The sequence below is a fragment of the Nothoprocta perdicaria genome, unplaced genomic scaffold (assembly GCF_003342845.1).
Source record: "Nothoprocta perdicaria isolate Ctin4 unplaced genomic scaffold, notPer1 scaffold_87, whole genome shotgun sequence".
In the NCBI taxonomy this organism is placed as follows: Eukaryota; Metazoa; Chordata; class Aves; order Tinamiformes; family Tinamidae; genus Nothoprocta; species Nothoprocta perdicaria.
This window is the reverse complement of record NW_020456165.1, coordinates 2035129-2061055: the sequence shown is the minus strand read 5'-3', so window position 1 is coordinate 2061055 and position 25927 is coordinate 2035129. Positions and strand designations below refer to the sequence as shown.

At 40.3% G+C, this 25927-nt stretch overlaps 1 protein-coding gene across 4 annotated transcripts; it reads left to right on the top strand.

Moving 5' to 3' along the window:
• Positions 1-339: 339 nt before the first annotated feature.
• Positions 340-25927, top strand: NT5C3A (5'-nucleotidase, cytosolic IIIA). Of its 4 annotated transcripts, XM_026052330.1 has the most exons (11): positions 340-482; positions 13903-14009; positions 16252-16302; positions 20428-20526; positions 20964-21033; positions 21752-21798; positions 22181-22266; positions 22496-22585; positions 23815-23977; positions 24442-24642; positions 25420-25927. In XM_026052330.1, the coding sequence occupies exons 4-11, from the start codon at positions 20428-20430 to the stop codon at positions 25519-25521; spliced, it is 858 nt and encodes a 285-aa protein (XP_025908115.1). In that variant the 5' UTR covers positions 340-482; positions 13903-14009; positions 16252-16302; the 3' UTR covers positions 25522-25927. The 4 variants fall into 4 exon arrangements, with proteins under 4 accessions (XP_025908115.1, XP_025908113.1, XP_025908116.1 ...); XM_026052331.1 differs by lacking the exon at positions 16252-16302 and having other exon boundaries at positions 345-456; XM_026052329.1 differs by lacking the exon at positions 16252-16302 and having other exon boundaries at positions 434-482.

The following is a 25927-nucleotide window of genomic DNA, read 5'->3' as shown; positions in this document are numbered from 1 at the left end:
TGCTTCTAGGGGTGGAGGGAGAGGAGACGTGGGAGAAGTAACGGCCTTCCCTGTGCCTCTGAGTTCACACACATCCTCCCAACACGCCTCTGCCCTATTTAAACACAACTCAGAAATCTTTAACGCTCCTTGCCCTTGGGGTCTCCTCCTGGGAGCGCCCCACTCCCCGCGCTCCCCCCCCGCTGCCCCGCGGTGGAACCGCCGGCAGGCGGCGCGCACGTGACGAGCGCCCGGCCGTTGGCGGCGCGTGCCGCGAAGGGCGGGGGGAGGGCGCGCGCGGCGCCGCCGTTGCGGCCGTTGCGCGGCGGTTGGCGACGGGCGGGTGGCGGCCCCGCGCAGCTACCATGGACAGGACCGCGGTGGCCAAGATGGGGGCCGTGGCCAGCGCCAGCGTGTGCGCGCTCGTGGGCGGCGTGGTGCTCGCCCAGTACATCTTCACCATGAAGAAGAAGACGGGCAGGAAGACCAAGATCATCGAGATGGTACGTGGTGATGGCGCGGCGGCGGGAGCACAGCAGCCCCCAGGGCTAAACGCGGGTGTGCGCGGCCCCGTGTTGACAGGAGGAAGCGCTGCCTTGTGCACCTTGCTATAAAAGGAAGGTTGAGTGAGCTCCGCGTCTGCCGCTCATGTGAAACGTGTTGTTCAGAGGGTGGTTTGAGTGCCTGCTGCTGAGGAGGTGTTTGCTAAAAGGTCCTCGCTGTTGTCTTGAGCTCTCAAACCCTCCGATTTTGAGTGTAGGATTCGGACACCACCGTGCTAAGGAACCGAACTGAAATCGGCAATCAGGTCGCTTCCTGACAGCCAATGAATATTCTGTAATATCCTCTACAAACCTTTATGTAAAGCTTTCCCCCCCGATTTTTACATCAAAACATACTTTTCTTTTAACAACAACAAAAAAAAATACTACAGCTACTTATTCAAATAGTGGAATGTCTATTGACTTGACCATGTAATTCAACAGTTGTCAGTGGAAGTTGTACAGAGTAATTTATCATGATGTGGACTCAGAAGATTTCCCCGGTGTGCTTTTGTAAGTGTCATCCTGCTTCCCACTGAAAAAAAAAAAGATGTTTCAGCACTATTCCCAATTACCATTCAGTAATTTGGGGTTGATTTGCTTGTTGGTTTCTCCTCTTATTGGCAACAGCTTGTGCAAGAGCAGAATCTTTTGACTACCACTTCGGAGAGGTTTTAGATGTTTTCGTAAATATGCCTCTAAACTATATAGTAGGATTTTATAAAATTCATTTGAAAATCCATAGCAGTATGATACTGGTTAACTAGAAATTATTCCTTTATGTTTAACGCTGATAATACATCTTAATTTAGAGAGTTATACGAAGATTGAAAAGCTTGACCATACAAACTCAGAGACCACTATAATGGTCTCACCAACTTGTGAGCAATTCTGATTTTAGGATCTAAGCTTTTCTCAACTTTAAATTCCAAGAGAAAAACAAAGCTTGTTCAAACCCTGTCAACTTGTTTACATTTAAATGTTTTATCAAATACAACACATGAATACTGTTTGAAACAGTAACTCTCTGAGTGGGCAATGGATTAATTAGAGTTGGCAGCTTCCTTGACTCACAAACTTTAGTTCGTTGGCTGTGAGTCTTTTTAAGTGTTTGTTTTAGTTGAACATGCTGTATTCTGTGGAACTTCCTCAAACAGTTTTTACCACCAAAGCAGATTTATTCCAACATCTGTCATTTACAAGCCACAGTGTATCCATTTTTATTTACCAGGAGGAGGGACTCCTTTGGAGCTCTTGCATTGAGGTCCTGTTCTCCAATCTGTAATTCAGGGTAAATAACTAAATTCATAATTAACAAAGTGGGAAAGAAGACTCTACTGCTTTGCTGAAATCTGCTTTTTGCCATAAACAAACTGCTTTGCCAATTTAGTCTTCTACATTAGGTTATCTACTTTAAGATTACTGGATTATTTATTCTAAAATGAGGGAAAACATCTCAGGGATTATAAAAATGAATCAACAAATTCATAAATATATACCTCTTATTTCAGCAGATGAATATCTTTAATGATTAGTTAGCCCAGTACACAAATTCAAGCATAATAGAGATCATGAAATTACAGCATCTCATTTAAAAGCAAAGATTTACATTTGGAATCAGATTAAGGAATTAATGTATTGTCTTTATTAATCATTTAAGGCAGATTCTACCTTACGACCTTGCACAGTCAGATTGCTGTTTCTGTGCAGTTGTAAAAATATTCCTAAAGTCAGGTGAACATAATAATTATCAGTGAGGTTGCTAACTTTGATTTAAAAGGGAGGTTAATTAGATTCTTCACGTAACTACTTAGTAAGTTTTGATAGCTACTGTAAAGAGATAAAAAGGTACAGTATTAGAGTAGCACTCAACTTCTTGGATTTTCCAGGCCCCAGAGAGTCTTGCAGTGAAGCTGTGGATCCCTACGAGCAACGCAGGTGACTGGCCATACACACAGACGTTTCTTGGCTGGCATTGGGAACCCTTAGAAAGTCTTCAGAGATGAAGTGGCCGCAGACAAAAGGGAGGAAAGTGTTGCCTAGGTCTTATGAAAAACCTCGTCTTTAAGTAGTAGCCCATGCTAACTAAAATGTAGGGTTAACAGGAAAAGGCTTTACATCAAATTTCAACAACGGAAAATTAAAACTCATATTAAATGTTTCTGACCAATTTTCTTGTAAATATGTTGAGGAGGGATGGAAATGCATGATTTTTTTGCCACGTTAGAGTTTATTCACATCATTGCCGTGTCCCGCACGGCGTAGGGATATCCAGAACTGGCCTCTATCGGTGGCCGCCACAGGGGACGCTCCGAGTGTTTACGCCCGTTACTATAGCGACTGTGACATCACAGGGCGCGGGTCATTGAGGACCCCTACGGGAAGGGGCTGAAGGAGCGCACGGAACGTGGCGCATGCGCAGCGCCGCGCTCCCGGTGACTCCGAAGGGCTCCGGCATGAGGGATTCCCAGGTAAATGCGGATTCTTCTAAAGGAAGTGGAGGCAGCAGAAGCGGGAGAGGGAGGAGCATGGACTATGGACTCGCTCTAAATTATCGCTGAGGAACGGGCTCTGGATATTGCAGTGATAATTAAAATGTTTTGACCTGGGAAGCCTGCCACTAATGTAGTCCACGTGGGGTTAGTAATGCTTCAAAGGAATGGTGCCATGGTATGAATCAAAGAAACAGAACAGCCCATACATGACTAGGAGCCCTTACATTACCAGGAACTAGACTATTTGAATAATTTTTAGAAGACTGTTAAGCTTTTAAGACCCCATTAGAATTGATATGTCCAAGGAGATTTTACATAGCTATGAAATGTGGTTTTGTTCAGACTGCACTTATCAAGAGAAAAAAACAGACAGAGACTGACAGTGACAAGCATCAGCATAATTAGTACAAGCTTATGTTGTCTGTAGACCTTGCTGTGCAGTTAGTTGTGATATATGGGAACCGAGAACATGGTTTGTAAAGTGAACTTGTAAGGGTGCAAGAGAAATAATTTCACTGTAACTCATATTGATTTTACTTAGATATTACTTTTGTTTTTTTTCTTTAATTCATGTGTAAATCTTAAAAAAACAGCAACAATAAAAAACAGGTCTCTTAAGATCTCATTTGCTTTCTTCCAAAATCAGTTAAGAACCAAAAAAGTAATTATTATGCAGACTTTACTCATAGTAATATTTAATCTTATTTAGCTGATCCTTCAGTTTAACCATCTGTTTCAGAAGTTGGTTTTAATTATCTGAAATTGTCTTTTTTTATGGTTTTTGAAACATATATTTCTGCAATGAATGGGTTTGGGAAGGTCAGTTAAGTCTTTGGTACTGATTTAGTTTCTCTGAAAAGTGATTCATCCTGCTCCTAACATTTATTAATGAATTGTGATGATTGACTTCACCTGAAAAACTGAACCCCGATCAGTAAATAGCAATAAGTGAATGCTAGGATACAATGTATAAAGTAGGTATAGGCTTAGAACAGTATTTAGGAATTGCTACTTTTGTATATCTTTTCTGGAAAGACTTCCTCTGAAACAAAGAGTAGAGTGATCTTTCCGTGAGTCATTCTGCTCTGAGGCATTTCTGCCTTTTCATAAATGCTTTGTACGTGCTAAGGCATGTTAGCACGTGATTTAGTTATTTGCAGTACGTCTTAATTGCTGTTTGAGCTATAATTGTATATCTTCCATTAAACTTTGCACAGATTAAAGCCCTTAACAAAAAATCTGCAAATATTAAGCGTGTTACTTTTAACTGTCAAACAAAATAAGTAATTTTTTTTTTTTCTGAATATATGCATTGGAGCAGATTTGTTCTTGTTATGCATTTGAGATGCACAGCATTTCAGCAATTAGTCTTAACAAGAACTATGAAGTTTTATTAAGAATAACTAAATAGATCAATGTAAGTGCTGAAGAGAACCAAGGCATGGATTCCTGCCTTTATGGACAGAGGAATTCTGTGTGTAAATGCAATAATGAATTTAAATGTACCTGCTTTGTATAAGCCTGGAAAATATTTTAAAACAGCTTAACTTTTGGAATTCTGTACATCAGAAACCTAGAATGGCTACCTCTTGCCTATTATTAGCACTAGAAGTCATTGCATACTATACAGTACATGATTTTTTTTTCCTATTGGCATGTTCTTCTTGCTAGTAGCCTTCAGGCTATTAGCTTCAGTCCTCTCCTTTCCCTGTATATGAATATGTACAAGTACATTTGCTGCTATAGCTTGTAAAGAGTAAGGTTTTTAGAGAGGTTTAACGAAAATTTAGTACGAGAGAGTCATATGGTCAGATTTTTTTCTGTAATCTGGCATCTTTGTGAGATAATACTTTCTAAGTATTTGAATTTTAGCTAGTTTAGCTGCAGGAGACAGCACCGAACAGCAGGTGGCCCTAGTGTGGATTTTGTATCCGTTTGCACGTTACATCTCTGAGAGTGGATATACAGCACTTCTAAAGCAACTTGTCATTTAAGAAATGCACCAACCATTAAGAACGTCCCCAACAGTGATTAGCTTTTCTCAGCCTCTTCTGGCTCCAGATCAGACCCATATGTGGACAGACTGAATCCACACGCAGAGGGCCTAGAGCAGCAGCTACATCTCTGCTGCCTGTCACTCACCATGCTGAAATGTGGCTGATCCCATCACAGCTAATTGCAACCAAGAGGCAGAAATAGCTCCCAACTGCTATTCCTGGCCTCCTTTTATACCCAACATGGACTCTTCCCATGTGATATGAGGCCAGGGAACACCAGGCAAAAGAAGGTCATAGGTAAATGCACTGTAGTAGGGGACAAGTCTAATTTGTGGCTGCCTTCCAGCCAGGTTACTGTGCAGCAATTGATCTGTAGTGACTGTTTCTTCCTGGGGCAGAGCTCTTTCTATGGCAATTGTTTTGACCAGCTTGCCAGACAGCAGCTGCTCTGTCTCGTATCCAGAGCAGTCACCAGCGATCAGCTGCTGCGAAACGTCAGTGAACTGACGATGCAAACTCTGGACAGATCCCTAGTCCTATGTCAGTCATGCAGCGGTTTGACTAACACTGCCAGGAAGCTGCAACCTGCAGCGATTCTGTTGGCCACCTCTGTTTATTTAATTGAACTTTAAAAGTTCTGGCTTTTTCTAATTTAGCTAAGCTTTTTAAATTTACTGAATATTACTTGAATATTTTTTAAAAATGAGGTATTTTTTAGTACAAATGAGTATAGGCTTAAGGTTTCAGAACACATATCAACTAGGGCAACCCATAAGTTTAAATAGTAACATTAACTATATTCTTGTTTTCATGTGGTGTCACTAAAGAAGACAGAGTTGTACCAGCTTGCTTACAGACAACAAACGCAAAAAGAATTTTGTAAATAATCATTATTTAAACTTATGTAAAGTATGCACAGTAATAGAAGGAAATGCAGCTTCTGCTTTCATGTATGTCAACTTTAAAAAAAAAAAAAAAAAAAAACTAAAGCACTTAGTAGTTTTAATTTTCATGATTTCTTTTTTAAAAGAGGTGTGCCAAGGCCTAGACTTGGGTGCTGAACATTCCCAAAGTTTCTGAATATAAATTTTGAGATTTCTTGAGTTGATTTTGTCCTCAAGAAAGAGTCATTTTACTTAATTGTAATTGTTTTCCCACTTGTAAACTTTAGCCTACTTCCCACCTCCGTTATCAAAACAGTTTTTGTGCTTTGCAATTTGCATCATTGAAATACTGCAAAATTATTGGAGCTTTTGTTTTTACATAGAGTTTGAGGTATTATGCCCTGTTTTCAGACAGAATGAGTTCTACTGAATCCCACAGAATCACAGAATGGTTGAGGTTGGAAGCGACTTCTGGACCAACCCCCAACCCCCCAACTCCAGCAGGGTCTCCTAGAGCACCTTGCAGGGATCACATCCAAGCGGGACTTGAATATCTCTGAGGATGGAGACTGTACCACCTCTCTGGACAGCCTCTTCCAATGCTCTGTCACCCTCACGCTAAAGAAGCTTTTGCTAATATTCAAGTGGAACCTGCTGTTTTTTATTTGTACCCTTTGCCTCTTGTCCTGTCACTGGACCCATCGTTTAGGTAGTTGTGTACAGGGATAAGATCTCCTCTCAGTCTCTTTGCTGAACAGGCCCTGCTCTCAGTCTTTTTTCGTAAGAGAAACGCTCTCCTTCTGTGATGTTACTGCATTAGTTATGAGTCAGTTTTTCAATGCATTTGGTTATTTTTATCCAAATATTTTTAGTTTCTTAAGTTTTAATTTTACGTTGTGTCTGCCCTTGCAGTGAATAACTGGCATCAGTGGTTTTGAACATGCTTTATATTACTTCCAAAAAGCAAATGCACAGAGAAACAAGAAACATCCACTTGTATCATTAAATGGATCCAGCATCCAGAAACAGCCATGAAAAAATGGGACATGGAAACAAAACAATCCATCACACCACAACCTGTCCTGCTCCCTCTTACCTTTACAGTGAGCGATAAGTAGCTGGATTTCATCTTTACAATTACTGGATAATTTTTAAACGAGTGTCTGTACTAGAAGACATCCCAACAGTAGAGACATTAATGTGATTGTCTTCATATGTAACTTCAATTGCAAAATTATTATCACTACATTCTTCCAGCAGAGTTTAGTGTCTGGTTATTCATTGTGGATTAAACTTTGTCCTGGGGACTTTGTTTTCAAAGTAGGTCCTGCAACTCGTCACTTAAGGGTCAGAGTTTATTTGATCTAGATACAGCATTCTTAGGCTTAGTGAATCTAAGCAGATTTTTTTTCCTACAAGCAGATAAGAGAAGAGGAGAATCAGCAGCAGCAGCTGCTTCAATCCAGGCCTTGGGTTTAATGCAAATTCCATTCTAGACAGTGTTACATGGGAAGCTGCTTCTAGGAAAACAAGCACTTACTGTAAGTTCTTTCAGTGTACAAATAGACATATACCTGATATTTTGTTTTAAAAAAATGTGTAAAGGCAAACTTACAGTTTGCAGAAGATCTCAAGTGTACTTGATAAATTATGTTCCTGTGCAAAGTAAAATTTCACAAATGAATAAAGATATAAAGATAAAAATATCTACATCGTGTTGATACTTAAACCTCTCTTTTTATTAGATATTTTGTAGAGGGATTAGTTGTACCGATACATCAATATGGTGTCAGTGTATTTACCATCAGTAAACTTTCCTCCAGTAGGCACTAGAATATGTGTAATAAGAGATGTGCCTCTTTCAGATAGCCAAACTCCAACATTTATCCTCATATATGAAGATGTTCTCCAACATATATGAGGCTGTCCTCCAACATATTCTAAATATAGCAGCATTAAAGGAAACTGAATAGCAATCAAATTCAAAAATTTTAATTTGTCAGAGATGAGTTTTCTGTATCTGACAGAAAACTGGTTTAAAAAGAAAAAAAAAAAAAAAAAACCAGAGAGAGAGGAGGGGGAAAGAAAAGTAAATGAATGGCTATCCTGAGTCATGAATGATTCTCCATGTAATGTGTTACAAAAGAGAAGGGTTGACTTACCTTCCGTGAACATGATTGCAGATGATACTCTTACCGTGTATGCAGCAGTTGGCCTATAGCATATGCATAGGGAGGAAAGCTTATGGATGGCACAAGCAGTTGTGGTTCTTGCCCAGACTGCTCTTCCAGACGTTGATAGGTGTTCTGCATTGGTTTCCTTTGCTGGCGTGCACCTCCTGTTAATTTCACATGATGACTCCTCACCCTTAAACTGGAAAAGATTGTGAGCAGCCTTTCCCTGTTAATCTCCCCCATGCCATCCATTCATTTACTTTCTTGGCTGAAGGATGAGTATATTGATTTCTTCACTGTATTGAAGCTTTTCATATCATGGTTCCTTCCTACTGCCTTTCTTAGTATCATTTGCTGTTTTAGCTCTCTGAGGTAGGCAGACCAGAATTGTATTTGATATTTAAGTTGCAAGTGTATAATGGATTTATACAGAGAGATCACAAGAATATAGAAATCATAAGAATAGTCACAAGTGCAGTATTATTACAAAGACCAAGAAAATCTTCTGTCATGGATTGAGAGAATGTTGAAGCACAGAGATGAGTTGATTCCCCTCAGATGCAATCGGGGCCAAAGATGCCAGCCCTGAGCTATATTCATTCATTCCCTCACAGAGTTTTCAGAACTGGTTCTCATCAGTTTGTACACTCCGTCAGAATCTGCCTGGGGTAATAACTGGGAGGGGGAGATCACATGAAATACTGAAAAATTGCTACTTGCTAAGAGGATTTGAAATATCACATCAAGTATCAAAATTCTACTGTCATAGTTGTTCCAGTTTGTTCTGAGCTTTATGACAAATAATACGTAATTATAATGTGTAGGGGTATAACCACACCTGTGTGTTAAAGAAAAATGACTCTTGTTTATATGCAAGTCCACCAAGTCCCTTAGCTGTATTCTGTTACCTAGACTTGCTCTGTACTGAAAAGAGCACTTAAACAATATATTTGACCCGCCTTCATTCTTATTTTCTTGGCAGATGCTAAATGTACATTGATTTATTAGCAATAGGGATCTCTGCTATTAAAGTGGCCTTCACGAGCGCAAGAGGAAGGTGCCAAGGGACCCATATCCTGCAGAGTTTTATTCTTTCATCCCCACATCCAGCTTCATTTTGCATTGCGACAGGCATGGTCTCCTGCAGGTTTCAAATTGATCCTTAATCTCTTATTTGCTTTAGATTTCTAGATTTGCAGAATCAGATAAGAAACTTATTTTAAACTCCTTATTGACTTTCTTAGAGTAACCACCTTGAGAAATCATTGAAACAAAGTAATTTATTTCACTTCCATGACCTTAATGTAAGTTAATTATTGGTCCTGTTGACAGCGTAAAACCTGTGCTCAGTCCTGATGAAACTGATGAGATACCAAGGTTTAAAAAAATGCACAGTTATCTTCCTAAATTTAAAATCTATACTTACATAGCCTTCTTTTTATGAATTACATTGGTTTTACTGAGATAATTTTTTCAGTGCAATGTCATAGCGATTAACTATTGCTAAACACAACAAAAGAAACACCTCAGAAGTTTAGCTGTTTATACATTTGAATGCACATTTGAGCGCAGTAGAATCGTTTTCTGTATCCCCTTCATACTGAAAGGGAAAACTATAGATTGTCACTCATTTTCTCATGTATGATAAAAACTGATATCTCCGATCAGATCTAAAAAATCTGTATTGAACAGGGTTGCTAAATATATCTTTTAATACAGTATTTACCCCCAACATCCATTTTGTGCCTGAATTTATGTATTTTTAAAATATGATAGTTTAGTAGCCAAAACACAATCTCCGTTAAAATGAAAATAATGAATCTTGAAAGCTTGTTATGTCATCGTTTTGTTGGCCACCTCCTTCCTACCATTTTCCACCTTCGGATTTATTAATGTTCAAATCTTTATTCTGAAGGCAGCACTGTTGCTCTCATTGGCTGTATTCTTTGGCAGTCCAGAATAAAAGTACTTTCTAAGCATTATTTTTTAGCAAGTGCTGTTTTTCTTTCTTTCTTTCTTTCTTTCACACCACATCCCTACAGTGAACTTCCAAAATTCTCTTCCAAAATTCTATTTATCCCAGTTTGTTTAACATGACACTTACATTATTCTCCTTGTAATTGTTCCTTAAGAATATAGAAAGATATTGCTGGAAGCAAATCAGTATTCTGCTCATCAGCTTCATTCACTAAAACACAAAAAAAGATCATATTTAGATTAGATTATTTTACCTTGGTTCTTTTCTTCTGCTTCATTTTGGTTCTGGGGTGCTTGGGTTCAGTCAGTATTCCTTGTCTTCTGGAAACTACCTCAGGTAGTTTATTTTGAAAAGCATACACTAAATAGACTTACTACAGAATAAAAAAAACAGGGAAAAAAATCATAGTGGTTAAAGCTATCCTTGGACTAGAACAGCAAGCCCAGGTAACCCTGCTAAGTTCTACATGCACGTGGATGTAGTCAAAGTTGTTTGTCTGTAATAGGCTTAGTAGACAAGACTTGGAAGGTAATAAGCTCATGAAAGGTTAGCTGATATTTACGGTATACACAGGATTCAGTTATCTCCGATTTTTATAGGAAATGTTCTCATTTTTATGAATGGACATTACTCTTAAATATTGCTTGATCTTTAAAACCTAGTGGCAGTTTAGTTCAAGTCTTTTTCTTATTAAAAAACAGTTCAAGTGACATGCTTATGTAACCCATCTGTGCTGTGTTCTTTTCTTTCCTCAAAGAAATGGTGAAACTTAGAGCAAAGGTGCATAGGGACCAGTAGAACCTTTTTTTTCTTTGTTTTAGACTAATAACTTTCAGTGTTCCATGCTCTCAAACAGCATCCTGAATCAGTATTTCACACTCTTTGAAAGCATCCTGAATCTGTTTAAAACACGCTAACCTAACACACCGCAGTGTAAGGCAGAACATTTTCCTGGTCTCACAAGGCAGACAAATCGTCCGATGTCTTAAGGCAGCTTCTCTGCTGCTTAGAATATTCTGCCGAGGAGATGTGTATTTGATTGGCCCTTGGCCGAACAGAGGGCTAAAATAGAAGTTATCTCCTGAAATAACTATCCTGCTTTAGTCTGTGGTGCTTAAAATATTTTTAACTGACCTTCAAAATTGTAAGAGTAGAAATTATTCCGGGGTCATGCTGGACTTGATCTCTGTTTAAAAACAAAAAGTAATTTTAATTTGCCTCAGAACAGAAGTTAAACAGTGTAAAACTAATGTTGATCTGGCTCAAGTCAGCAGGAGCGTAGCTGTTATTTTCTGTCGGTCACTTAAGTAAAGCACTTCAGGTTAAAGTTTTGTTGAGGTGCAGAGACAGCCCTTTGTGGTTTTTAGGTGAGAAGTTTCATGTACTGCATCTTTGTAGAGTGAAATTACATTTTTATTAGTGGGGTTTTTTTAAGAGATAGATGGTGGATGTCTTTATGTTTACATAATGTAAACAAATTTTTACATAAACATTTTCTAGTTCTTTCATTAATACTATTTAGTATTCTCTAAAGGTGAGAGTTAATTTCTATAAACCTTTTTGTTCAATTAAATCATAAATGAGCATAAAAGAAAGAATGAAATACAGGATTTTTTTTTCAACTTCGCCAAAGAGCAAGCCGATTTCCCTTAAATTGTTAAGACATGTAATATGTATTAGAATGATTTTTTTCTTACTGAATGACACCTGAGAAGCACCAGAATATCAGCAGCCCAGCTCCACCACCCACGAGTCCCAGTCTCCCGAGGTCTCACAAAACTCACTTGCGTCCCTAGCTCTGTCATCTTTAAAGCTGCTTTACAGCTTCTTTGTGTATAGAATCCGTAAAGTGATGCCATTATCTGATTTACATCACGCAGCTGGCAGGCATGCTTTCCTTCAGTGTTCATAAGACCAACTGAAAATAGAAATCCTGTTCTGCTAGGAAGCACAGCACTTGTTGTGCAAATAGTTCATATCTAGTCAAGATAAGATGTTATATTGTGGCATCCTCGTATGCTATTGTGAAGGTAGATATTATAAACTGTAAGTATGTTAACTTTTTGTACAGTTAAATAATAAGAGGTAGTATTACATGTATGTTAACAGTTGTAACAGTGTACTTGATCAGGTAGTGCTATACCAGGTAGATGTAATAAGAGCTATAAATCCTGGTAAATGCCAGTACCAACTAAGTTCGGTGTAGTCTCTTCAGGGTTGTATTACATTTTTAATATATTTTTTAAAACGTTTTTAGAACTTAACTACTGTGTTTTGGGAGTCTTGTTCAATCTTCAGCATTGGAAAAGTTCTCAGCTGAAGTATCCATTAGTTGTTCCATTGGGTCGAAACACGTGTAAAGCTGAAAAATGAAAGTAGTTTGTATTGGTCACGGTTTGAGGAATCCAGACAGTATGTGTATCAACCTGTGGTTGGTATATGGACACCAAACATATATGGATCTACTGTGCCACTCCCAGAAGAGTCTATCTTTTTGAAATATAGAAGAATATATATATCCTCTTTAAAAGTAAATTTGCCTAAGACCCCCTATAGCGAGGGTCTGCCACAGTAGTAACCTTTCCTTGCGCTGTTCCTGGCAGTTGCTCCAAGCACATCCCCGGCCACATACAAATCGTCTCGAGGGCTGTGGCTGTTTCTCACAGCCTGAGACCGGCACTTGGGGTCAAGCAGGAAGTGTGGCATGGTGCAGGGAAGCTGGCAATGTTGCCCTAGCACTAGGATTCTTAACAAATACCAACCAGATATGACACTTCCCAGCATCATCTACACAACTGTAAATAGGCATAAGGTTAGAAATTACCTTCTTTGTCCCATTGCGATTAAAAAAAATAACAATAGTAACAGCGCCTTTTTAATATATCTTTTATCTCACGGAGAAGCAATTCCTGCTCTGGCAGTTTGCCCGATGACAAACCCCCAAAGCACATTGAGGCCCCTTGTTTCCCGATAATCTGGACAGACAAGCCGCCTGGATTGCCTGTGCCAGCATCGCAGAGATAATTAAAGTCAAAGCAAGGATTCATTAAGTAATTAATTTGCTGCTCTTACACAGATAAATCTGTACTTCCTTCTAAATGGTAACACAGCCAGTAGCAAAGAGCTATAAGAAGTCTGTGGCGCTCTGCCACAGGAAATGCTAAAATCCTTTGAAAGCTTTTCTAAGGAAATGGGTAAAAAGTAAGGAGGCTTTTGCCTTGGAAGCCAAGGGCCTTCCTGTGCGCGGCAGCGCCGCTGCCGCGGAGGGCGAGCGCAGGCGAGGGCGGACGCGGCTGCTAGGCCTGGCCGAGCGCCGCGCTCAGCCCCCGGCCCCGGAGCCGCTGCTCCGCACCGGGATTAGTCAGGCCGCGCTTGGGAACGCCCTCAGCTGCTCCTGGTGCGGCTATATTAGTGCTTCCCGAGCAAGAGGAATTTTCTTTCGCTCCTGCAGCTGCTCCTGCAAAACCCTCCGGTAAGTGCGCGCGACTCCTGTCAGCGGCGCTGGCTGTCTTCTGCTTGCCTTTTTAAACCAGGCTTGTTGCTAGCTAAGTTGTTATTTATGGTTGTTTATCCTGACAAATTACACTTTAAAGTATAAGTTTGGTAGCATAGAATTATCAACAGCGCTAAAGGAATAAATACATTTACTGCTTTTTATTGAAGAGGTTAATTAAGCTTACATTTTCATCTGCTTTCAAATAGGTATCAGATTAGCCTTAAATGTAGGTACTTCCAGAGTGCTCTGGCTCTGTACCGTACATGTCTGCTTTCATTTCTGAGCAGCAGGAATAGCAGAGATCGACTAATACAGCAGACCAATTCTTAAGAGGATTTGGTTGGTTTTTGTTGGCAGCCTGTATGCAAGCCCTGCGTCTCTGGACCCTGCTTGCCACCTGTGCTGCTGCCGTAGGACAAAGTCAAGGACAGAAGAATCAGGAGTGCCCTAAGCTCAACGCACAGGTACTCTCCCCAAGGAGCACCAGGGAAAACGCTCTTGTCGTGTTCTCTGTCTACCCTGTCTCTCCATTTTTTTTTTCCTCTTAAACATCAGGATCCAGCACATTTTAATTATATATATATTAATTATATCCGTTTTTAAACTAAAATTGAAATAAGAAAAAAACAGAAAAAAAATAGAATGCATCCCAGCACTTAGTACTGCATTATTTATTTATTTAGGAGTGGTTTAGGCTTAGGAAGTGCAAGGCCTTCCATTTATTTCACATAGCCAGTGCTGGATCTCTGGTTTGGCAGATTGCTATCAAGCAAATGTGATTATTTTCAATGCTCAGTCCTTACATTTCCATAATAATAATAATAGTCTTATGTGAAATAGTCCTAAGACTACTTATCTCAAAAAAAAAAAAAAAAAAAAAAACCTACAAAAAGTAATTGCTAAATATGAACATAAATTGCAGTAGGGTCTAGCTTTTGAGCTTTTGGTAAGCCAAAGGAAAGGTGCCTGCCCCGAGCTCAGGCTGCGCAGTCCTGCGGACGGAGGCGACCGCACTCAAGGGCGGTCGCTTTCGATGTCCCTGCCCAGCAGATAAACCTGCTGACAGTTGGGGCTGCTGAGAGAAACCTCGCTTGCACTTATGGGCCAGAAGTCAAATTTCTGTCTGAATTAAAGCCAAGACCCTTAAAGCTCTACTTGGGCACATGTGTGTATCTAGCTGGGGGGAGAAACAAACACACACACTCCCATCCGCTCGATTTTCCTATGACCTCAGTGTGGTGTTTTGCAACTCGTACGCTGCAAATAGCTTAGGTTACATTATTCTTGCAGGCTTTTTAACAGTTTTCTAATGAGCTTTGTTTTGTAGAGTAAGCAGATCAAAATAACGTTCTGTAATACCATCAAAATAAGTAGGGAATAGTAAAGAAGATAAAAATGTAAATCAAGCAACAATACCCCTTTTCTTTACAATTTCATCAAACTGTTGCTTTCTGCCCCCAGAAAAGCTGATATCCGATTTTTTTTTAGCTTGCCACAGCATTAGATTTCACAGCTATCCCTGATGTCCTGTCCTGCTTTTTTTGGTACAGTTTATAAGGGAGTATATATGATAGCTAGTCTCAGGTCTTGGAATCAAGCATTTGCAGTTCCCAAAATAAATATAGTTTCTTCCTGGCTTTTACCATTTTCTAAAGTAGGATATAAAATTTACAAAGAACAGATTCTTACCGGTTTTATCATTTTGACTTGCATTTTACTTGCTCAACAAATAACATTAATAGCTCCCTGTCCTTGCTGTGTCACCTTCATGTGTTCTCTACATCAAAAGTTGTTAGCAGCTTTGAAACCAAGGCTAGTTTAAGGCCGGCTTACCAACAAAGCTGAAGAAAGAAATCAAGTGATAATTGAAATTCTCAGACTGTCAGTACTCATGCAATTAAAATATAGTATCATGGCTGGATTTTTTTTTTTTACATTATCTTATCACTTTTATGACTTATTATTTTTATATCTTTATGATAGCTGCAGGTATGAGGACAATATTCCTTTTTTATTATTAAGAATTTAGGCATGAGATGCTAATGCTTAACAACAAGTATTCTATCAATCAGTGAGATTGATAGACATATGATAGATCATTTATAGAGAAGTTCCCTTAAATCTTTATCAGTTGGTGATGCCAGGTACAGTGCTTTAAAGAGGCATCCACCTTAGAGTAGTCATTGGGTAATATGGAAACCCTATATGCCAGGTAGCGTAGGTTTAAATCCTATATGCCAGGTAGTGTAGGTTTACAAGGTTATCAGTACAGAAATACTTTGCCCCATTTTTTTTGTTCTAAAGGCTTATGAAATGCTATTGCATAAGGTTAGTGGTACGATGCCACATCACGTGCATTGCTTCTGGTTTTACCTTTTTAGAACCACTGGTAGTTCCCCTCGTCTTTCCCCTAAACTCGTTGGTGCGGGGCTTTAGTGGGACCTTTCTTTGGCTCTTAAAGTGCTTTTCCTTGTTTGGCCTCTCCCTGCACAAGCTGTTTCTGTGCAGCACCCAAATAAAGCATGAAAGCAGCCTCATTCACACTCCTGCAATCTGGTTGCACGTAGGAAACTGTTTTAAATCTGAAGTTCAAAATGGTCTTTACATTAAGCAGTTTTCGTCCTTATTTGACCCAGTTGCATAGCTGCATGTCTCATGTACTTAAGAACTATCCTTGCTCTAAATGACAAATTCTGTGGTTTGTAGGACTGGGGAATTTCCAAAGCTGCGTGAACCCAGTACAGTTCCTTCATCAAGGTATGATTATAACACTGTGCACTTGGAAGGAATCTCCTACATCTTCAATCCAGGCATCTCCTATCACAAACCACCCTATCTTTTTATCCTTTCCGTAACTCAAGCAAGTACAACCTGAAAAATATTTTCTTTGACTTTCCCGCTTCGCGCTTCTCTTTAAAGTTCCTTAAAAACCCGAGAGACTAAAACCTTGAATATGCTTGTGGCCAGGGTGTGTGTCAAGTACAGATGACCTTTGGGAGTTGTAATCTTTTAACATTTATTTCAAAATACACCTATCTCAGCAACCTATTTCAGTAACATACCTGTGTAAAGCTCTTCTCAGACCTTTATATAACAGCAGAATAAATAAGGTCACTTAAGTGTTTGCTTAATGTGCTTTCAGGTGTCACAAGGAAGCACAAATTCCTTTTCCTGTGCTCACGTAACCTTAGTCTTATATGTGGAAGCTCCTAAAAGTTTTCTTATCCTTGCTAGGTGCTGCAGAGGGTTTTTTATTATTATTGGTTTTTTTCATTGGTGGTTTCTCCAGTCACATTCTCCCCACTTGGCTGCTACATCAGGAATTTGGGGACTTTTGTACATACAGATTCGATGCCTACAGCTTTCCTTGAAGAATTAATAAAAACACAGATCTTACCAGATTAATTGCATTTTTCTAATTAGCATTATTTCATTCTACCTTGTTCTTTCATCAGACTTATCAGCTCTTTCCATGAAAGCTTTAATCTGCTTTTCTTTTTTTTTCCAACCATGAAGCATGGCAATTATGCAACAAAAACAACAGTCTAGGCAGAACTGTTAAACTTTGGAGAAGATTTTGCCAGAAAACTGGTGCCTGCTGGAGGTGACACTCAGTTCATACACTTGTAATAACGATAAAGCCCAAATAAAGTAATTACTGTATAATGTTCAGTTGTAAATATAGATACAAGGAAATAGAGATGGTGACACTACCTGTTTTGACTAATCATGGTTGCCTGAGGCTTTATCATGTGCCTTATTCACTATGAAGACTCATTTTTGCTGCAGAAGACTTCTCCTGCTATGGTAGAATACTCCCTCTTACCTCACTTGAATCTTTGTGTGAAAATAAAACTATATGCAGAATGAATTAACCGGCAGAACTGATCTTTAGGAGTCCGGCACGGCAATTTAGCAGCTTAGAGAAGGAAGGTTTTATGAGGCTCGCTCTGAAGCAATGCCTTGTTTAACATCATCCCCTGCAGTGTTTGCCAAGGGTGTTCTTCCTCCGCTGGTTTCGCAACCTGGGCGAGTCTGAAGCAACAGCGCAGCGAACAGGCCGGGTGCCCCGGCCCAGGGCTCCCTCGCGCCGCTCCGTCCCCGGCGGCCCTCCCTCGAAATCACCCGCATTAGCAAGGCTCCCGCCTGGTGTCCGAGTAAACCCAATGCTGTTGGAATTGCTTCTTACCGAGGCTTACACTTCCCTCTGTTTAATTTCTGCATTCTCTCTCTCAAAGCATGTGAAGAGTTTACCTCCTCAAAGCCGAAGGAATTATAGTTGTCATTTTACAGTGAAAAAACTGCAAAACAGAGTCAAGTGCCTTATCTCACAATAAACAGTGCTGCGTACCCACCAAAGAGCTGCTATCTGCCTATTGCAGTTTTGTCTCCCAGCACTGTACAAAATGCAAGAGAAACACCATAAAACACTTTGGAGAGAGTTGCAGATTTTGAGTTTTCTTTCATGCAACCAGATCACTTGATTCTCTTGTTCTTCCATATTTGTGAATAAAGATAAGTGCTCTGCAGATGTCGATCTGAAAACAACTCCCTAAGAATTCCCTACTGGGCATTTTCACGATGGTTTTGTTCTGATCATCAGCGCTCTCAGATTCCAGATCTGGTACAAACATTTGGAAGCCAGTCCAAGGACACGTTTCTGCATTTGCTATGCTAATAAGAGTAACAAGGAAGAGCAACGACCCAAAAAGTAACTACCGCAGTATAGAAGGTACCACTTCTACAGGAGAGGTCTCTGCCTTTAGGTTTTCCTCAGGTAGACAGAAAACAGGGGAAACTATTCCAAATTAAGGGATTCTCACTGAGCGAGCCAGTAAAGGGAAAGTACAAATAAAAGGAAACAGATGAAAAGGAAATAAAACTTAATCTGTTGAAGGGAAGAAACATGATTTAGTGAATTAAAAACCTTTTGCTTAATTCAGTTCCCAGAAAAAAAAAAATCTAGAAAAATATATTTTCAAACACTAAAAGTTAATGTGGAGATGAGTAAGTACCAGTGCTTCATGAAGAATAATTAATGTGACACAAATCCCATTTCTTTCTTTATCAAGCTTATAGTACAAATTAGCAGTAAATATTACATCATGAGGCTTTTTCTTAAGATATTGTGGGACAGAGGTAACTTTCTAGATCGGTGGAAAACATGGAAAACTACCACTGATTCATGGTTAGGCTGCTAGAAGATCTCTCCTGTCTGTTCTCATTAGCATCTTTGACAACATTAGCCAGAAACTGGCCACAAGTATATTGGAGGATTAGAATTATTTGTTGTATTTGGCAAATGGGAGCATTGGTCTGGAAGAGCAGATAAATTCTAGCGAGGCCAAATGCAGAATTTCACACTTCTAACAGCAATTTCTGCCCAACAGTAATTTTGAGAAACCAGTTGCAAATTACCAACTGAACTTGAATCAGTATCACCACATTATTGATAACGAAGAAAATGTATTCAAATGTTTATGGAAAAATACTATGTAAAAGACACGGCCCAGAGTTAGTCTTTCAGCTGGAGCCTTTTCAGTGCTGAGCAGTGCGGACGGTTGTGCCCAGTTCTGAATCCGGTGTTTCCAGAACAGGGTGAATGGGATGGAGTGGCCAGGATCACCCCGGGAATGAGCGGGGGCTCAGGCAGCAGGTAGAGGAGGCCTGAAGCAGTTGAGCAATGGCAGCTCTGTAGAGGAGAGAAAAGGGAAGCATCCTGGGGAGCACACACTTCTCTCCATGGCCATTTGGGTCAAATAAGCTCCAGTGGCACTAAGGGAAGGTTAGGCTAAAGAAGGAGATGGGGAAGGTTAGCGAATAAGCAAGCTTTTCTGGAGCAGAAGTAAGCAGGGTGAAAACCGCTGCAGAAAGTGAGGCATGCCCGAGCTGAACAGGTTGGACAAGCAGCCGTGCAGAGTGATGCTGCTGTCGGCGTTTCCACCCCAGGACAAGGACTGGACGAGAGCACATCCTGAGGGATCTGCTCCGCCTGCCTTTTGCCCGTTACAATGGCAGCAGTCTACAGGACGGCTTTTGAGAAGCACGTGGGCATGTGGGACATGGGTATAAAGGAAGGCAATATCACTGTATTGGAGATTGCTCCCTTTAAATGCTCCCCTTAGTGACTCTGCCGGGTTGAAGAGAATCTTTTAGATCAGGTGAAAGTTGGGAAAATTGACTCCTCCCCACCCCCCCAACACAAATTTAGCTATTTAGGAAATACTCTTAATTCAAGAGAAACATGAGGTGCAGTAGCATATGTTACTTTGGAACTTTGTGGCCAAGTAGGTAATAGGAAAATAGGAAATAAGTAATCAGGAAAACAGACTGATGGGGAGTTGGGCAACTTGTTGTCAACCAACACGTGCTGCAGCATTCCCAGCTGCCACAACAACGGGGCTCTGAAACCTGACTGTTGTCTTTGCCTGTGCTGAGACCTTAAGTGCTTAGTACATAGTCTGCTGTGCTATGTAAGCAAGTGCTTAGCACATAGTATGACTAGTATGTTTAAGAGACCTAGTATGTTTAAGTTGCACCATTTCCCAATGACTCGTTTCAGCTTCAAAGTGGCTCTGGATGTCCCATTTCTCTACGTTTCCTTTATTTCCTGCGAGTATGATCATCCTTTCCTTGAGTGCAAACCTACTGAGTAATTTGAGAAGGGAATGAAAACACCCATGAAAAGCAAACAAAACTCTATGTGCTCCTGAGTTAGTACATCCAGGTTTCAATCTCACCCTTTTCTTCCTGTCCTGATTAAAATACCTGAGCCTGGATGTCACATGCAACTGTTTCTGTGGGCAGAGCTCCAGTCTGATGGGCAGTGGGTATTGCCCAGTCGGTTTTCTCTGTCAGTATCTCTTCATTCTTACTCCACAGATGCCAGAATTTCAGAAGAAGACTGTCCATATCAAGGACCCAGGAAGAGTAGAAGAGATTATTTGTGGCCTTATCAAAGGTGGAGCTGCCAAACTTCAGGTAAAAATATTAGGAATAACCAGATCAGAAAGACAGCAGTTTAAGAATAATACATGTAGCAGAAGTCTACCCCTGTGCTTGAGCCTTTCGAGCTCAGTTCAGCCTTCAGTTGTCCTCCAAAATTTGTATCTGTCAGCTCCCTCAGCAACCCCTCTCGATTCAAGCATAATTCAAACAGTCTGTAATTAAGGAAATGATGTAGACATAAGATTTGTAACTTCAAGAACTATTCAGACCAAAGGAACTAAAACAAATCCTAAGAAAACGTTCCTCTGATGGCTTACTTCACTGTAGTTCAGGGAACTAGGGAGAAATCTGTGTTCAGTCTCGAATTGCCTCTCAGCTGCAGCTGTTGTTGATTATTCAGAAGTTCTAGCCATTCTTTATTTTGTCCCTTCATGTTGTAAGACAGTTTTGCTTTTTCTTTTCTTAAATAGATTATTACAGATTTTGATATGACATTAAGTAGATTTTCCTTCAATGGAAAAAGATGTCCAACTTGCCATAGTGAGTACTTTTTTTTTTTTTTAAATATGAAATGTTTTGTTCAATCCTTTCAGTTTCTCACAGATTTTAATTTTTTATCTCATTTATCCCTCAATATATGAGATTTGATATTGCCGTGTTAGCTAAACTGTAAACCGTAATGAAGATCTAGAACGAGTGTCTGTGTAATTTTATGTGTGTATGTATATATATATTTAATCATCATTAGTGTAAATTAAATTCAGAGGAGTTCATATATAATTACAAACTAAGCTCTGAACTGTAAGCTGTATGTGGTTGTACGTGGTTGACATATTTTTCTTCAGAGTCCATAATAGTCCTGAAACTAAGAAACCCCTTGGAAGTCTTCACACTTTTCCTTTGTTTTAAAATGCCACAGATGAAAAGAACCAATTTTCTAATGGACTAAATATACTAAGCATACTAAAACACGTAGGATGCCTGGTGATTATTTCAGGAACACATCTCAAGAAAGAGTAATTACCTTTTCAACCTCTCGATTCAGAGATGAGGGGAAGAACTGTAATACATCTTCATACTCATGAAAAACAACCTCCGCCCAAAAAATCCACATGCCTTTCAGTTGTTTTTTTGGTAAGACAATTCTGAAGAACAGAGTTGTTTATCCTCAAACACTGCCTTCTGTGTCATTTACAGTATTGTAGAGAAAAGCAGAAATACAGGGTCTTACATAAGATTTTTTTTCCACCCCCTACAGACATCATTGATAACTCCAAGCTCATCACAGAGGAATGTCGGAAAAAGGTAATCAGAAAACAGAATCACTGTTGGTTCCTGCTGTAGACAACTGCTCTGTGCTCAGTCTCTCCTTCATGTTTCCTTACACAGCAGTGTAGGACAAGGATACTCTCCAATCCTTGCTGCTGTGAGAGCATCCTCACTGACTGCAGGGAGTTAGAATTGTATCTGTCACCAGCAGAACAGAAATGCTCCTGTTCTTCATAGTTGCATAGAATTTAACAGTATTCATTTATTCTTCTTCGGTGTGTCCACGAGTCTTTCTACCTGTGCAAAGGGTATTTTAGATTCTTATACCTAAGAAAAGGAACTAGATAGAAGGAAGTTACTTTGATTAACTAGACCAAACATTATAAAAAGACATTACACTTTTTTTCTTTCCTTTCAGTTACTACAGCTGAAGGAAACCTACTACGCTATTGAAATTGATCCTGCTCTCACTATTGAGGAAAAATACCCATATATGGTGGAATGGTAAGAGGCATCTCCCATCCCAAAACAGTACCAATAATAGGTTTAATAGTAAGTCTCTAAAAGCACATGAATAGCTGTGATTAGCTTTTCCTAATGCTTTGACTGACTTAATCTCCAAGTCCTGTGTGACAACTGCTTTTGCTGTGTTGTTAACCTGAACGAGCAGGATGCTTTTGGCAATGAGATTTCATGGGGTTTCTTTGAGCCAAGCTTTGTATTCGTATTGCAGGTACAATAAGTCTCACGCGCTTCTCATAGAACAAGGCTTGCAGAAGGATAAGTTCGCAGAAATTGTGAGGGAATCGGATGTGATGCTGAAGTAAGTTTCCTTAGATTTGAACTGTACTGGCTTGAAGTGGGTTTTGGTTACAAAAAAATGGAACGTGACACAATTCTTAGAGTGCAGCAAGTTCTTCATGTCTCCTGCACTGATATTTCACAGCGAAAAGCCTGTGATGATCACACTGGATAAACTGGAAATCTGAAAGTACCGGGGTTCAGCTGCATTAAAAGCTGCATTTTGAGTGTCATCTCAATCAACTTGGTTCCTGCAGACTCTCACCCTCTCAAAACTGCACTGGTGGCTTTTTCTTCTTTTTCTTCTTTTTTTTTTTTCTTTTTTAATAAAAGGGAGAATGTAGACTTCAACTTGAAAAGTCAATCCTTATTATAGTTTTATCTGAGGTAAAAAATAAAGTGACTTGAGGACATTTTATTACAGTATTGATACTGTTCTTCCCCTACGGCCAAAGGCTATTTACAAGCCAGCAAAATCTTTGCTTTATTAAATGCCTTCCATTTATTTTAAAGTTCTTCAAAATACTAATCTGTAAATTTTGAAATACTGAAACTGGTTGTTAGAACTTAATTTGTGGAAGTGTTTGTCCTACTGAGTAAGTTCTTCTCCTTTCAAAGAACAGACATTCACAGTCTGGCTATTTGAAAGCTCCAGTCCATTTGGGTTGAACCGTCGCTCCCTGGCTGAGGTTCCAATAGGAACTTTATGGCAGAAGGAGAAAAAAACACACGTCTAAAATTCTACCTATCAATGCCTGTGTGACACAAGTGCCCCTTATTTGCTGAGGTGCTACTTAGAGACTGGAATACTGTATATTAGTTTTGTTTTGAGTATTGAAAATTTCAGAAGTTTTTAAAAAAGAGCAATATGGATGTTTTCAGGAATTAAAACCAAAAAGGGTGTTTTGTTTTGCAGGAGGAACTATAGAAAGTCAAATCTTTACAGTAGGAAGATTGAAAGGAGAGTCTGAAAGTATCTAGAGAAAGTTCTGCTAGTTCGAGAAGGGGGAAGTGTTTTACAATTTCAAGTCTTGAAAACACAATCAGATGTTAATACAATGTTTTTGATAGGCCGATGGGTCTTGCTAACCTGCAAAGGGGAGGCAAAGTAAGCAGAGGAAAAAGACTAAGGAAAGTCATTTCCTACTCTAGAGAGGATAAGTTAGTCTTCAAAGAGCTCTAACTTCTTTTTATTGTTTTCCTCCATCTTTTTATTTGCTATTGGACTCATATTTCCATCCTGTGTTGCAGAGAAGGATACGAGAACTTCTTTGATAAGCTCAACGAGCACAATATCCCTGTGTTCATCTTCTCCGCTGGGATCGGAGACATCCTCGAGGAAGTTATCCACCAGGCTGGGGTCTACCACTCTAACGTCAAAGTTGTTTCCAACTTCATGGATTTTGATGAAAACGTATGTATGAAATACAGTCTTTTCAAAAATACTAATGGTAGAGGGATTTAGTAGCTCTTCAGCTGCGCTACAGAGGAACTCTTCAGTGGAAGAGGCGCAGGCAGCTGCCCTGCCCTTGGGAAGATCCACCCTGCCCGCTCACACGCCCCGGGGCAGGAAGCAGGCACAAGGACACAGGTCAAACCTTAGCGGAGGGCCCAGGTGCCCTTTGTCTCCTTTAGTTCCCTGACTAGGGAAGTTTAGTTTCCTTTAGCTCCTCCAGACTGAGGAGCTCTCGGCACCTCCCCCTGCCTCTCCTGGGCCCAGCGGGGCTCCCACAGGCATCCTGCCACCTAACAGCAGCTTCTCTCGCTCCTGCTCCAGGAGAAGCTGCCCAACGGCGCTCCTAGAGCACTGTCTTCCGTTTCTTTCTAGGCTCCATCCGTTCATGTAATTCCAGAAATAACTTACGTGTTTTTTCATAGGGCATATTAAAAGGATTTAAAGGAGAACTGATTCATGTTTACAACAAACATGATGGTGCCTTGAAGAACACGGAGTACTTCAAGCAGCTGAAAGACAACAGTAACATCATCCTGCTGGGGGACTCCCAGGGGGACTTGAGCATGGCGGATGGAGTAGCCAATGTCGAGCACATTCTTAAGATTGGCTATCTCAACGATAAAGTAAGTCGCCCCGGGTGAAACGGTGAGGATTTGCAATAGGTCCATTATAGCTCCATATAGCAATAGGTCCATATATCGACTATCAAACCAAGTACCATCATGAAGGCATTTGTTTGTGAGATGTCAAACATTTTGCGTGGGCTCCTTGCCTCTTGAGGGTTTTTTCTGACCTCCAAGTTATGAAAACACAAATGCAAATTGCTCTGCTGTTTGTACTGAAATTCTTCCAGGAAGAAAAAAAAAATTAAAAGGCATTTTTGGGGAAGATTTAAAATTCAAAGACTGAAAAAATTAATTCTCAGAAATTCCTTTTTCCTCTGTCCTTTACCCCTTTCAATACCGGATCAGGAATTGAGCAAAACTATAGTCTTCCAAACAACAACTTCACACTGTGTCTGCTGCCTTGGAGGAGACAGAACTGAGTGTTCGGTAAATTATTGTGCATCCAGTGGCATCGGAGAGAAAACTCCTCTCCACTTGGTTTTTTTTTTTGGTCTGCCTTTCAGGAACCTGAGAAAATAGTTCCCAATTCACCGTCCTTATATGTGAAATCCTAGCGGAAATTTTAGGTGTCATTCCTTGGAATGCACACAGAGTTCATGTTAAGTTCCCCTACCCTCTGTCATCGCACGGAATTCACTCACAGGAGCCACAGATACTTGCATGGCTCATTCCCTGATTTTTGGTGGGAACACAGGGCAATATTTTATTGAAGAAAAATGTGCTAATCTTGTAAATCTAAGCGAGTCTCTCTCCCTCTCTGCTTTCTGCAATCAGGTAGACGAGCTTTTGGAAAAATACATGGACTCTTATGACATTGTCTTGGTGAAAGATGAATCTTTGGAAGTGGCCAACTCCATCCTACAGAAAATCCTGTAAAGCGCAGTCTCGAGTCACTCCGGTCCTTCCCGGAGGCCCCTGGACAGAACAGCACACCTGTGCCACCTTACTTGTGTTTATTACTCATTCACAGAACTGGTTTATTTAATTTAAAGCTCTTACCATCCTTTTGGTATTTGGAAGTATACACGCTACCAGTTGTCACCCAGAAGCTCCTTTAGCTGTCGTTACGCTGTTCTTTGTCTCACACTCCTGTTGTTAATGGCTGATTTGGATTGGATTTGTGGATGTGCTAAACTCTGCTGCTGGAGCACCGCGGCTCCCCTTCCTTCAGCTCCGGCCTCGGGGAGCGGCAGCCGCCGCGGCTGCGGTGGGAAACGCAGCGGGCTCCCGCGGCCCTGCCGCCTTCCCGAGGAGGCTCCCAACAACGGCACCGCCGCCGCGC